Source organism: Panthera onca, chromosome C2 (assembly GCF_046562875.1).
Source record: "Panthera onca isolate mPanOnc1 chromosome C2, mPanOnc1 haplotype 2, whole genome shotgun sequence".
In the NCBI taxonomy this organism is placed as follows: Eukaryota; Metazoa; Chordata; class Mammalia; order Carnivora; family Felidae; genus Panthera; species Panthera onca.
In genome coordinates, this window is record NC_138347.1 from 34,698,691 (window position 1) to 34,713,536 (window position 14,846).

The 14,846-nt window shown below is 34.9% G+C and overlaps 1 protein-coding gene across 1 annotated transcript in view; it reads right to left on the reverse strand.

Moving 5' to 3' along the window:
* The window catches only part of GBE1 (1,4-alpha-glucan branching enzyme 1), a 267,734-nt gene that overhangs the window by 169,651 nt on the left and 83,237 nt on the right, over positions 1-14,846 (reverse strand). Inside the window, exon 3 of the mRNA XM_078452902.2 lies at positions 10,545-10,660. Coding sequence (XP_078309028.1) covers positions 10,545-10,660 — 116 coding nt within the window. The remainder of the gene's footprint in view (positions 1-10,544; positions 10,661-14,846) is intronic.

The window sequence follows — 14,846 nt, forward strand, 5'->3', positions numbered from 1 at the left end:
AAATAAATAAATGTAAAAAAAAAAAAAAAAAAAAAATTAAAGAAAAGAAAATGGTCAGGAGGAGAGAAAGGCTGGAGGGCAAGAAGGTGAGATAATGGTGTAGGACTCTGGAGTTGGATGGTTATTGCCATTGTATGTTTCACTTAATTTTAAGTTTTCTGACAGACAAGAGAAAAGGGGGAATAATCATGAGATAAAACCAGAGGCCAGGACATGGAGGGCCTTGTATGTCAAGCTAAGGAGTACAGAATTTAAACTAGAGGCCAGTATTGTTCAATTCTCTCAAAACAGAAAAGCTATTAAACATAATCATACATGGGAGCCAACTATAAAACAGAGAAAGGATCTCCTTATTTCAAGTGAGTACTGGGGAATCTGAAAACTCCCCAGGTCAGCTTCTAGACACAGTATAAAAACCCAGGCTATAACCAAATCAAGGACTGGGAGAGTTCATCACAAGTTTAAAGCAGATAATATGAGCAGTTTTAAACTCTTAGAATGATGACTGTAGCTATAATATGAAAATGGACTGAGGAAAAAATGAGAACCACGAAGAAGATGAGTTACAAGGATAAGACCATTTCAGGAAAAGAGTAAGAAATAAAACCATGTGTTAACATAGATGGTAGTGGCATTTTTACAATAGCAAGGATATAGAAGAAATCTAAGTGACTACCAGGAGAAAAGGCCAATTACATGCACAGGAATGAGAATAAAATAATCAAGATTTTTATCAGTAACACTGGATATAAGAGAACTGCATCAATGTCTTCAACACGCTAAAAGCAAACCACTTCGATTCTATTTTTTTTTTTCAAAATTTTATTTAAGTTCTAGTTAGTTAATATATAGCATAATATTGGTTTCAGGAATAGAATTTCATGATTCATCACTTACATATAACACACAAGTGCCCTCCTTAATACCCATCAGCTATTTTGCCCATCCCACCACCCACCTCCTCTCCATCAACCCTGTTTGTTCTCTATAGTTAAGAGTCTCTTATGGTTTGCTTCCCTCTTTCCCCCCACCTTCCCTTACGTTCATCTAAACAATTCTGAATCTATATATCCATAAGGAAATTTTAATCCTTAACGAATATAAAATACATAAGACCTCAAGCCATGGCTGAAAGAATTTCTATGGAATGTGCTTAGGAAAAAAGTGTTAACAAGTAAACTACAAAAACAATGACTTATGACAAGTTTTGAGTTGGCAGGTAGTATACAGCAAATGGATGTATTTTTTTCCAACAGAATAACTAGAAATGATCCCTCAGAAACTGCAGAAGATTGAGACCCTATCATACGTCATGACACATTTGAAACTCACATCAATTTATATGAAATACTGATACAAATATACAGTTCAAATTATTTCTAATGGTAGAGGAGATTTACATTGCTTCATTCATAGGTCTTAAGTTTAAATGTGCCACCACCCAGTTATTTGTACTATTTTATTTTTTATTATTAAGAGTAAGGGAGGATAGAAACCAATGAATGGGATGTGGGGATCTGGAAAGAGCACATGCATATGGCAGTAGGTTCTTCTTTCTAGGAATCCCTACCATACAAGAGAAAAAAGAGAAAATATTCAGGGTCCACTAATAGTGGCAAATTTTTGTTAATTGAAAATGAAGTTATTTTTACATGTTATAGAAGAGAGAGTATGAATATTTATGAGGGAAAATAAGATCACTAATGGTCAAAATGGGGGCGGCAGAGTTAAAGAGTAAGTTGGTCATTATTAAAAATTGAGATTTAAAAAAAATTTTTTTAATATTTATTTTTGAGAGAGAGACAGAGTGTGAGTGGGGGAGGGGCAGAGAAAAAGGAAGACAGAATCTAGAACAGGCTCCAGGCTCTGAGCTATCAGCACAGAGCCCAATGTGGGGCTCGAACTCACAAACCGTGAGATCATGACCTGAGCCGAAGTTGGATGCTTAACCAATTGAGCCACCCAGTTGTCCCCCAAAAATTATTGAGATTTTTAAGAAACGGATTTAAAAAAAAAAAGCAGAATTAAAGAAAAAAAAGCAAAAAAGTTTAGCAGTTATGTTATCCTGCACATTTTCAATGTATAATCTCCTCAAAGAGATTCTCCATTTTTTTTTTTAAGTCTCCCTATACATATGATATTCTCATCAGTCAAACTGGTCACTGTCTCCTATATAGAACTGCTAATTCCTGCTAAATCTTGCTTAACTTCACATACTTTTATTCTCTAATTGACCCCAGACAACTATTCATTAATCTGCATCTATTAACTCCCACAAGCCCAAACTTAAAATGCATCTCTTCCCATAATCATTCCCTGACTATTAAACCTATGACCTTTATTCTTCTCCATCTCTCCACTTCCCCCCAAATTTATCTCTAACTCTTTGTCCTCTCTCCCTGTCATGTTCTCTCTTGGGTTCCTTCTTGGCCCCATTCATATTTAGCCAAAAATGAACAGAACTAAACCACTAACAAAGAAAAAAAGAGAAACAACCATATATGCCATTTACTTACTCCTCTTTTACTGCCACGACCATCTCAAAAAAATATAAGCATATTCCTCTACTTCCTTCCCAGCCACAGAATGCTCAAGCCCACCCATTTGTTAATGGAGAGTTTTCTCGAATGGACAATAAACTCAAGGTGCAGGCATTTTATCATTTGTCTCTCCACATACATCTGGAAAGACACTACGTCATGTGCAGAAAACATGAAATAAAATATATGTTAACTAATATATTAAGAAAGAGAAAGAGCAAAATTTGATAAAGAAATTAATGTGGAACAAACTCAAAGTAGAAAAAAATACTCCCACTTTCTACCTCACCCATCTGCTCTAGGCAAGCAGAGTTAGTCTTTAGACAGGCAAACAGACTCCTCTGGAAATTTACACATTTATTTTGTGTTTTCTATCAACATTTTAGAGAACTTCAGGAAAAAAAAAAAGAAAAGAAAAATGAATCAATTAACAAGTCTTTATTCTCATCTACAGAGGAAGACCATGTCCTGGTATGCTATTTAGGTTTATTAACATTCATATTGTATTTTGAAAACACAAAGAATTAGAATCTTTGTGGTAAGGGAAGGAGTACCTAATTCTAACTATGCATTCTCTCACAAATTAGATGTTTCAGGTTCTTAAAGGTTGATTAAGTTGAACCAGGTAACAAATGAAGTGAGTAGAGGATTTTCTGTGGGTCATAAAGAGGAAAATCTTTATCATGTATAATAATATGTAAAGACATCACAAGCAAGAAATAATCAGTTTGACCAAAATCTTATAATCATGGCACACCATGAGAATATAATGACCCCAAGGCCCCAGAATTATAAAATATTCTTCTATCCAGCAGAGGTACTGTATTCTTCTTTAATTTAAAAAAGGGTGTTTAGAGGTATGAATTAAAAATGACAAGCCTAACAAATGCCTGTTGAAATCACAGCAAAGCAACACAAAAAGTATTAAAAGAGAAGGAGGCAACAAGAGACCAGTAATTTCAACAAAACTTTGAAAGGCAGAAAGTAGCTTAAGGGTTAAAAACCAAGGCAAAAAATTAAAATGGGGTATTGCAGAAGAAGAACCTGAATACAGCTGGTCAGCTTGCTTCACAGCACCTCTAGGAGACTCGGCATCTGTGGGCTCCTAATACTATGGAAGTAAGATGCAGTGTTAAATAAGGGGGCCGTGGGCTCTGGAGCACACCTCCCTAACCTGTACAGATAAATGTATATCCCTCCAAAACACCACCTCTTACCCCTCAAACAGGAGACTAGAGGTTCATGCTCTAAAAAACAATGAACTAGGAAGTCTCCAGAAACAATGAGTACAGCAGATGACAGAACTGACTCACATACTGAAAGTAGGAAGATTGTCTCAGTAGCATCTTTCAAGGTGGAACCCTCCTCCACTTTCCCTGTCTTCATCCATGAATGCCTAGAACCAGGTACACTCCACACCCCTTCCATCCACCCCCCCTGTAGGGGACTGGAAGATTCATCTTTGGTTAAGGGGTGAGGAGGGGTGGGAGATCCCATAGAAAAACCACTTACTGTTACCAATTTAAAGGCTGCCTCACTTTCTTACTACCCAACAGTGAAGCTTACCATGAATAAAGCTCTGTTCATGTGCACAGAATTTTCAAAAGTTCTTTCTTGCCTCATTCTAAAATATGATTATATAGCCATGGATCACCAGGCATTTGGAAACAGCCTGCAAAATGAAAGACAGAGACTAGAAGAAACCCAAGAAAATGAAATCGAGGGGGGGGGGGGGGTGGAAATAAGAGAAGAAAGTCAGGAAGTAAGAAGCAAACTTGAGGAAAAAAATAAAACAAAATATCTAATATTATTAAAAAGATACAAGTATACTCGAGGAAAAAATAAAAGAAAATATCTAATATTATCAAAAAGATAAAAGTATATTTGGATATTTAACAATAACAGAATTTATGAAAAAGGGAGGGAACAAAAACATGTTATTAGAAATGTTAAAAATGTGATTATTAAAATGAAAGTAGTTGAAAGCTAAAGTAATTACTCCAAGTGGAACAGAAAGACAAAATGATGGGCAACTTGATAGAAAAAGATAAAAAAACTTAGGAGACTCAGTATCCAGGAATTAGAAATTCCTGAAACAGTGAACAAAGACTGTGGGGACAAGGAAATGGGTAAAGAAATAACACAAGAAAATATTCCAGAAATGAAAGGTAAAGTCTTTACGAGATTTACCTTCTTCCCTCCCCCACCCCCCACCCAAGGATTTTAGGAGTTGTATGTCAAGAACTGGGACAAAGACTAATAAATACATATTTTTTTATTGTATTGGATAAATAATTCACATTCACCCCTTTAAAGTATTCAGTGGTTTTTAGTATATTCACATATTCACAAGGTTTCATGGTATGCAAACATCACCATGACTTAACTGCAGAACATTTCCATCACATTAAAAGGAAACCGTATACTCATAGCAGTCAACCCCCATTCTCTCCCAGCTCTTGGCAACCACTAATCTACATTCTGTCTCTACATTTTTGTCTATTCTGGATGCTCATAAAAACAAAACCATACAAAATTTGGCTTTTGTGACTGGCTTCTTTCACTGAGCATAGCATTTTCAAGGTTCATTCATGTATCAGTACTTCATGGCCAAATAATATACCATCGTCTGTAGATAAGTTGATGGACATTTCTACTTTTTGGCTATTTGAATAATGCAGTGGTGAGCATTCATGCACAAATGAACATTTCCTTCTTAAGCAAATATTCAGATACAAAAAATTTTTCACTAATTTTTCACTAGTTTCACACCACATCCTTGCCCCAAACTATTCAATGGCATCCTTCTGTCTAGTAAACTCATTCCAGATCTCAATTATTAGTTTCACTTTACTTAACAAATCTTATATTTTACCCCCTAAAACCCAAACCTTCTACAAATTATGTATCTCCTTTCTATTCTTAGAGAAGATCACTTCAATACTCTCTTTCACAGCATCCTGAAATTGGGGATAATAGTTTCCACACAAAAAAAGCAAATACAAATATAGTATAAGATGATTTGATAAATCTGAGACTCCAGTTTTATTTCCTGTGTATCACTTTTTTTTTTTCCTTCTTTTCTCTGTGAACCCTTAGCCTAACAGGCATTGTAACATAATGGTTAAGAGCATGGGCTTTGCTGTGAGACAAGCCTCAATTCAAACCCACAGGTGAGTGTACTTATGTAGGAAATAAGAATATAATAACAATACCTTCTCACATGTTATTACTGTATGAGGATAAAATTAAATATGAATGTAAAGCAATCTCTTTTTTTTTTTTTTTTTCATTGTGTCTTATCTAAGAAAACTGCAAATATAGGTGTTGGGTTTTATTCCCCTTTCTACCAATCATTGCGTAACATCTTAATATAATTAGAAAAGCATTATGATCTGCTTTGAATTGTGCTCCCCTCTAACCTCACATGTTGGAACCCTAATCCCCACTGTGATAGTATTGAAAGATGGAGCATTTGGGAAATAATTAGGTTTAAATGAGGTCATGGCATGGGGTCTCAATGATGGGATTAGAGCCATGTGAGGACACAGCAAGAAGGCAGTCAAATGCAAGCCAGGAAAAGAACTTCCATCAGAACCCAACCCAGATCTGAACTTCCAGCCTCCAGAACTGTGAGAAAATAAAATTCTTTTGGTTAAGCCACCCAGTGTATGGTATTTTGTTCTGACATCCCAAGCTGAATAACACATGAATCCTCTGAAAATATTAAAGGTCTAGGATCAAGAAACTTCTGTTCTAGTTCATTTTGTAACGGACTGGGAAGGAAAAGTTAAAATACACAAACATCCTAAACACTAAAAAATGAGAAGACAATTCTCATTGCCATTGCTAGTCATTTGAGCATTAATTAGAATGAGAAAAGAAGGGGCATCCCTGTGGCTCAGTTAAGTGTCTGACTTCAGTGACTCAGGTCATATCGTGGTTCATGAGTTTAAGCCGCACATCAGGCTGGCTGCTGTCCACAGAGTCTGATTTGGATCCTATGTCCCCCTTTCTCTGACCCTCTAACACTTGCGCATGTGCTCGCTCATTCTCTCTCTCAAAAATAATTTTTTTTAATTAAAAAAAAAAAAGGAATGAGAAAAGAAAATGAGAATCAGAAGAAAAGAACAAGAATTCTTCACTGGAACCCATCTTCCAGAATTACTTTCCCTGATCTCTCATTTTTTCCTGACCTGAGGTCTTTACTGACCTCCTGAACTACTTTTTACTAGTATGGACAGATCCACTTCTCACCTAGCTCTCTGCCCCAGGATGCTGACTCATGTGGACCATATTCTCCAGAATACTGGTTTCTCATTGGTTTTGGTCAATGTGTAGCCCCAGTTAAGAGGTCAGAGAGAAGGAGAAGAATGAGACATGAGCGTATTTGTTTCCTTATTCCCTGGCTCCTTCCCTGTAAGGTTGCCATGAATAAACTATGTGTCTCACCAAAGCTCAGTGCTTCTCTCAAGATGGCCAACTCTTTTTCTGTGTTCCAGTAACCGATTCCTTATTCCTTATGGCTTAGGCAGGGTTGTTACCTGGCTGTTACTTTGGATGCTACTAGGCCCCCTCACCCCACTCTCCTTTGAACTCTGGAGTGAATCCCCTATACGCTCAACTTTGAAAACAGCCTTTTGGAAAAATAAACAAACAAACAAAAAACATTGTTCAGGAGTGTAGTCTTCTACTCTTTCCTTATATCTCTAGAGTCTTGAAAGTTTAATTAGCCTTATATTAATTTTTTTTAAATTTTTTGTAATGTTTATTTATTTTTGAGAGAGAGAGAGAGACAGAGTATGAGCAGGGGAGGTGCAGAGAAAGGAGACACAGCATCTGAAGCAGGCTCCAGGCTCTGAGCTGTCAGCACAGACCCCAATGCAGGGCTCGAACTCATGGACCATGAGATCATGACCTGAGCTGAAGTTGGATGCTCAACCGACTGAGCCACCCAGGCGCCCCAGCCTTATATATATATTTTTAAATATTTTCTATTTGGTAAATTCACAAACATAGAAAGGAGACATTTACATGACCACATAAGCAGTTAGTATTTTCTTCCAAAGCATTCAATTGAAAAATGTTTTACAGAGAAAACAAAGCTATTATCTCAATGGTAGGTAACATTTCTTTTTTGTTAATGGTTACCAGATAATTCATAAGAGAAACATCCTCAAGTGAGTTATAAAGGTCAACCCCTTGTGAACTGAAATAAATTTTCAAGTTCAATTTAAAACAAGAATTTTAATTACCAAGATAGACTATCTAGGGATACTTCAGATAGAAAGGCCAAAAACCTCAAGTTAGTTGATTTTTAATAGAGAACTTAACCCCTCCTCCAAAGAAAATTTGATACATCATTTCCCATAAATAAAAAACTAATTATATCACCATATTGACATTATAACACCATCTAAATGTTTCCTCACCATTTGAAACATCTAAATACTATGAGTAATATTTTGGACCTGAATTTCTAGTTAATTATCTTCACTGAAATTTTAAGAGAATAATAATGAAGAAAGATTCCACAACAGTTTACTTGATACTTGTTGAACATTTATTTACATTAGATGCTGATTTTCAAAGCCAAGCAAAAAGGTAAAAGCTACTTTTATTTATTATTTTTGAGAGAGAGAGAGAGAGAGAGAGAGAGACAGAGAGAGAGAGCACGTGCACACAAGCAACGCAGGGGCAGAGAGAAAGGGAGACAGAGAATCCCAAGCAGGCTCTGTACTGACAGCTCAGAGACTGACAAGGGTTTGAACCCATGAACCAGGAGATCATGACTTGAGCTAAAATCAAGAGTCCAATGCTTAACTGACTGAGCCACCCAGGTACCTCTACAATTGTTTTTTTTTTTTTTTTTTTAATCATAGGATCATTTCATCTCATCAAAGTCAATTAAATTTTTGAAAGAAAGAATAGTATAGTACATAGCATCCTGGACAAAGCATCCTAACCTGCTTCGGCTGCTATAGCAAAATACCACAGACTGTGGCCTACACCTAAGAGAAATAGAATCCTCACAGTTCTGGAAGTTGGAAGTTTGAGATCAGGGTGTCAGGCTGGACGGGTGAGGGCTGTCTTTAGGGTTGCAGACTTCCTACATCTTCACATGATGGAAGGACTAGGGATCTCTCTGGAGCCCCTTTCATAAGGGCAGTAATCCCATTCAGAGGGCTGCCCCCTCATGACTGAAGCACCTCCAAAGCCCCACTGACTAGTACCATCACATCAATCATTAGGATTTCAACATATGTTTTCTTGGGAGGATACAGACATTCAGATCATAGCAAAAAGTATAACGGATTTGGAGCTGGATGGGAAAGGCAAATGTTTACCATTTATTGCTTGTATGTACCAATAATCATTCATTCTCGGTAATCAATCAATTTTCCCCACGTATAAAAACGACTTGTCAAAATTAATTCAGTCACCATTTAACACAAGAAGTAGGTAAGGTGTCAGAACTCATAAAGTTTTCAAATTTAAGAGGGCAACAAATTTAAAAAGGAAAAAAAAATTAGTAAGTTCAGTTCTTAAAAATAAAAAACAAATGTCCATAGGACCTAAAGTGACAATGACACCAGTATAACAGTTGCCTTGCCTCAGAGTTTTCTAAAATCAGGCCACATAACTATACAGGAATCAAACTCTTTGGCTTATTCTTTCAAGGACTGGGCCTAAAAGTGGCTCTAATATTTAATAAATACTTCTTGAGTGTTTGCTCTGTGCCAAGCACTGTTCCAAGAATTAAGAATAGACAGTATTAGGAAACAAAACAGCATAGGCCCCTATTCTTGTGGAGTTTATACTGACTTAGAAGGGATTATTTATATTAAATGTAAATCCCTCTTATTGTATACAGTAGCTACTTTGTCTCCTTTTCACTATAGATTAAGAAGAACCTTGGCTGCTATCCCATGTTAAAAAGTCTCTTTATTCCAGGCAATACACTCTTCTGGTAACTATATTATGTGTGGCAATATTTCAGTAATTTTCTGATATGCTTACAATTTCATGATTTGTAAGAGAAATAAAATAAAAAGACGACCAAAAAACCAAACCAAACCAAAACTGCAAAACAACTACACAATACATTTTGGTTTTACTTTAACTGAGTTAATATTGTTAAATAACGAACACCAATAAAAATAATAATTTAGTCATAGGATTTGTCATGATAAATGCTTTGAATGCAATCATATGTCCAAAGAAGGGAAAGAAATAAGGGGACATGGAAACATTATATAATTTTATTAGCATGGGATAAACTCAAGTAAATGTTAGAGGAGTTACATAACCAAATGCCTGAAATCTGTAATCCAGGCTATCAGACCCATCCTTCCAGCTTCCCTTGAGGCGACAAGAGAGGAGAGCTGTGTGGGTTCTGTAAACCCTGAATACAGAAACATACAGTTAGGCAAAGCAGTGGGTATGTGGAGGACGCTCAGTCTGCCTCTGACAAGGAGGTCCCTAGGCCAATCCAGGTAACCTTAATACAGAAGAACAGGAGAAACAAGAGCCTTGATGTTCAAGACCAGAAAGAAGAACCACCAGGAAAATCATGTCCCCCCAAATGCATAGATCTCCAACACACAGGATTGCCTCCCACATTCATGTGGCTCATCATAAAATCAATTTTATCAAGACTCTCTTTACAGGTAAAAATTCTCTACATTTGCTGCTTTGAAGACAGTTTTCATTTTTGTATCAAATTTTCTTTTTTTTAAGTTAGACTTCTGTAATTATTCAATCACTCCTTATATATAGTTTCCAAAGTTGATAATAATAGTTAATAAGTTTAGTACTTATTAGTACTTATTAGTACTTATTAGTTTGTTGATGACTTCTCATAAATTTTCCTCTATTTGAATATTTAGACTGTTTCTCCCATAATTATCATGCATCAGTTTACATTCTAATATTTTCAATCAAACTTTGAAAACAGAACAAAAAGAAAGTAAGTTCACATAAAAACAGGAGGGTAGAAAGTACCTTTAATTTAGATCCATGAGGTACAAGTTGAGATTTATTCTGCTTTGGTGGGATATAAAGCTCCCACTTTCCATAATCCAGTTTCTTGTATGGATATGAAAATGGATTCCAATCATCTAAAAAAAATAAATAAAATAAAGAAGATCAGTTAGCAACAGCATGGTAAGACTAATATTTAATGGATTTCAAACAAAGCATAATATGCTGCCTACTTATACAGAAATTAAATTGCCTAAAAAATGTTAAGTTTTCTAAGGTGTTAAGCAAAATACTCACTAACCTTTTAGAAAAAAGCAGGTTATTTTTAATTTATTTTTAAGAAATGTATTTGAAAGTTTCCCTTTTGCATCTTAAAATTAAAGATTACAACTTTTTCAATTGTTCTTCCAATTCTATCAATAAATAGAATGTAAAAGAAAATTATGGGATCTTTTTTTAAGAAAAACCATCAACAAAGGGAGTTAACATGGAAAAACAGAAATGCATTCTTGGTGATTAGACAAGATACATATTATAGCGAATAAAAATGATGAAAAATAATTAAAATCATATTACATATGTCCAAATCCACAAGTGTATGACAGAATTGAGTTTAAAAGGTTGTAAAATATAGGGGGCAGAAGAAAGGTAGATTGCTGATCCTGGAAGAAAGTCAAAATGAACAACAACAGACCCATGCACACATGGAAACAAAATCAGTAAGTAAAGGACACACTGTTCAGTAAGTGGTACGGGGACAATTGGCTATCCTTATGAAAAAAAAAAGAAAAAGAAAAATAGATCTCTACCTAATATTATGCCCAAGAATCATTTGAGCACGGATTGATATTTCAACATGATAGGCAAAACTGAAAAATGCTTACAAGAAAATACAGAAAAATATATTTATAATCTCAGGTTTAAAAACTGTTTTTGTAAACAATATACAAAAAAAACCCATTAAGAACAAGCCTGATAAATTCAACCAGCAAAATTATAAATGTATCTTCACAGACGGATGGATAGACAGAATGAAAAGACAAACTGCCAACTGGGAGAATACTTTTATAATGAATATACCAAGAAAAAGAGAACATTCAAAGTATAAGAAAAATGTCTATAACTCTCTAAATGTCTATAAAAATGACAAAAACACTCAGCAGAGGACACACAACAGGCCAAGAAACATGTAATAATGCTCAAGCTCACTCATAATTAGGGAAACACAAATTAAAAGAACAGTGAGACGCCATTTACCACCCACCGGATTAGCAAAACTTAAGAGTTTGAAAATAACAGATAGTCAGCAAGGATATAAAATAATGCTGCAACTGAGAGTATAAATTGGTAAACAACTTGGCATTATACAGCAAAGTTGAAGATACGTTCACTTAAAAGTCCAGCAATCCTACCCCCACCTAGGTAATAGCTTAGAGAAATATGCACGAGATAGCATTCACAAATGTTCAGTGAAGAACTGTTTAGAATAGCAAAAAATGGAAGCTATCAAAATGTAAGTCAGACATAGAATGAGTAAATATGTTGTTATAATTAAACAATGAAATGCTATACAACAATATAAACTAAATGGAACAGAGCAAATATATATAGCAAATAAAATATAAAAATTAATTTTAAAATGGTATGAAAGAATGGCATTTAAATGAAGTTCAAAAATACGCAGAAGAGTATTATATAACATTTATAGATACATGTGCGTATAAAAAAATATCAAAAGGGGGCGCCTGGGTGGCTCAGTCGGTTAAGCGTCCGACTTCGGCTCAGGTCATGGTCTCGCGATCCGTGAGTTCAAGCCCCGTGTCGGGCTCTGTGCTGACAGCTCAGAGCCTGGAGCCTGTTTCAGATTCTGTGTCTCCCTCTCTCTCTGACCCTCCCCGTTCATGCTCTGTCTCTCTCTGTCTCAAAAATAAATAAATGTTAAAAAAAAAATTAAAAAAATATATATATATCAAAAGGAAAATGAGAATGTTAAACATCAAATTCTACGGGGGATTTCCACTGGGTAAAGAAAAGTGAACACAGCAAGCTTCAATAATATCTGTAACATTCTATATCTTAAGGTAGGTGGTATATAAAGAGATGCTTATTATATTATTTCCTATTTGTTTCTATCTAAATTATTTCATAGTTCTAAAAAAAAAAAAATAAGCAGCACTGTGATGCCATGCACTGTGGTGCGAGGACATTAGATTCTCAAGAAGGTAATAAAAACATCAGGAAGCTTGTTTTATGCCACGATCTCCTTCTCTACAACACCAACGCTTTTACCACAACAGTTCTAAATATCTTCACCTCCAGCCAGTCTGAATGTTGGTTGGGGATAGAGTGGGTGTAAGAAACAGTGTTTAAATAAAGATCTTTCTAAACATTCCCCTACTTCTCATCATGAAGACATTCTGAAAATGTCTTAAGGTCGTTTATAATTAAAAAAAACAGCTCAACAGGCTCTGTGTTCTTATAGTTTCCTGTTCTTAAAATCTCAAATCCATCTGAACTACATACAGTGTGACATTCCTTTACCAAAGCAAAGAATTCAGGGCATAATTCGGGAAAAAAAAAAAAAAAGCTTGAAATATGAATATCTGGGTACTGTAACACTTCACACATTTACTGAATTTCTTTTTAAGCTAATCACTAAAGACAATTAATAAACTTAAGACAAGCAGCAGATCTTTTCCTGGTTAGTTAGATCTGAAAATAAAGGGTACAGTTCATTAGTTCATTCATTCATTCCTTAAATTTGAACTGAATGCTTAATATCGGCCCCGCTCAATGCCAAACTCAAAATTAGTGTTCAGAATGACAGTCATATCTCAAGAAAAAGTTAAATTAAGTAAGAGTACACCAAAATGAATAATAGAATTTACAATAGAGAGTCACTAAAAACTCAACTACAAATAAGATTTTATAATTTTGAAAGTGAATCTTCAATTATATGGGTAATTTACAAATGCAGATTTATGTAAAAGCTGTTTTTAGCACTGTGAAAATCAATGTGCTTTTGAATATTACTTTTTGAATTTCCGTTGAACTAGTTCTTCAACTTGCACTCAAGTTTTAAGATCTCATTAAACAAGTATTAATATTTGTATAAAGAAAAATACTTTTACTGATACACATTTTCCTTATATAGTATCTTAGAGATATAAATCTTCTAAAGCACATGCTGATTATTTGTAATTCTACATTGTGAAAAAAAAGAAAAAACTTGTTCTGTCATCTTCAAGGGTTTCATGTTATTAGCACCCCTCCAACTCATGGAAACTCAGGTGCTTATTTTATTGCAGTTACATTTTTCTTGCCAAACCCACTTCAAAGCAAAATTTAGAGCATCTTCACATATGCCCCCAAAGAAAATCCATGCCACCAACCGCCATAAGCAATGTAGAATATATCTAAACATTTCATATGGGAAAGAGAGGAAAGTTTACAAAGCATGGATGCATGAAACAACTTGAGATGTTTTCATCAGACAATTCTCCACACAAATCCCTCTTGCACCACACCACTGAATCAGATGAGTCTGTCATTTTCTTGACTCTTTCTCCAATTACTGTTAGCCCTGAATTTTCCTCACTCATCTCCTTCATTAGTGTGGCTTCTTTTCCATTGGAAACATGGACACCAATAATACTTCCCACTTCCATACTATAACACGCATATGAAAGACTGTTACTCCCTAAAATGGGTTTTCCAAAATAGTAATAAGATGCTTTTCTCCAGAAATAGATCTAAGGCCAAGAAAAAGAATAATAAAAAAAATGGATTTGGACCTGACACTTAGTTAAGAAAGAAGGAACCAACATTAAGGTACATCTAGGAATAACTGAAGGAACCAACTGTGAAAGTACACAAATTAAAAATAAATTAATTAAAAAATTAAAATAAATAAATAAAATTAAAAGTAAATAAAAAGTAAATATCAAATGACCAATATAAAAACTTTAAATAAAATTGAATATTTTATTTGTAAATTGAATTTGCTTCACAAAAATACAGAAGGCAAAAATAACAGAGGCTGGAAGACAAATTTTAGGAAAATATTTCCTTTCGTGAAATGAGTCAGGAGACTTTATTCCTAAACATAACTGAAAATAATAGCAACAACAAGAATGATAAATGATTCTAAGCCACACCAGAGATAGTTTTAGAACCAGATTACTCAAACTTTTCTCATTTTAATCTTGCAAGGTTTATATTCGGAGTACACAAGATGGAATCAACTTTAAGCAAATGGTTTGTATCCCTATGTAGGCCTCAGGATAGGACCAAAAATATCCTATTACCACATTGGACAATTAT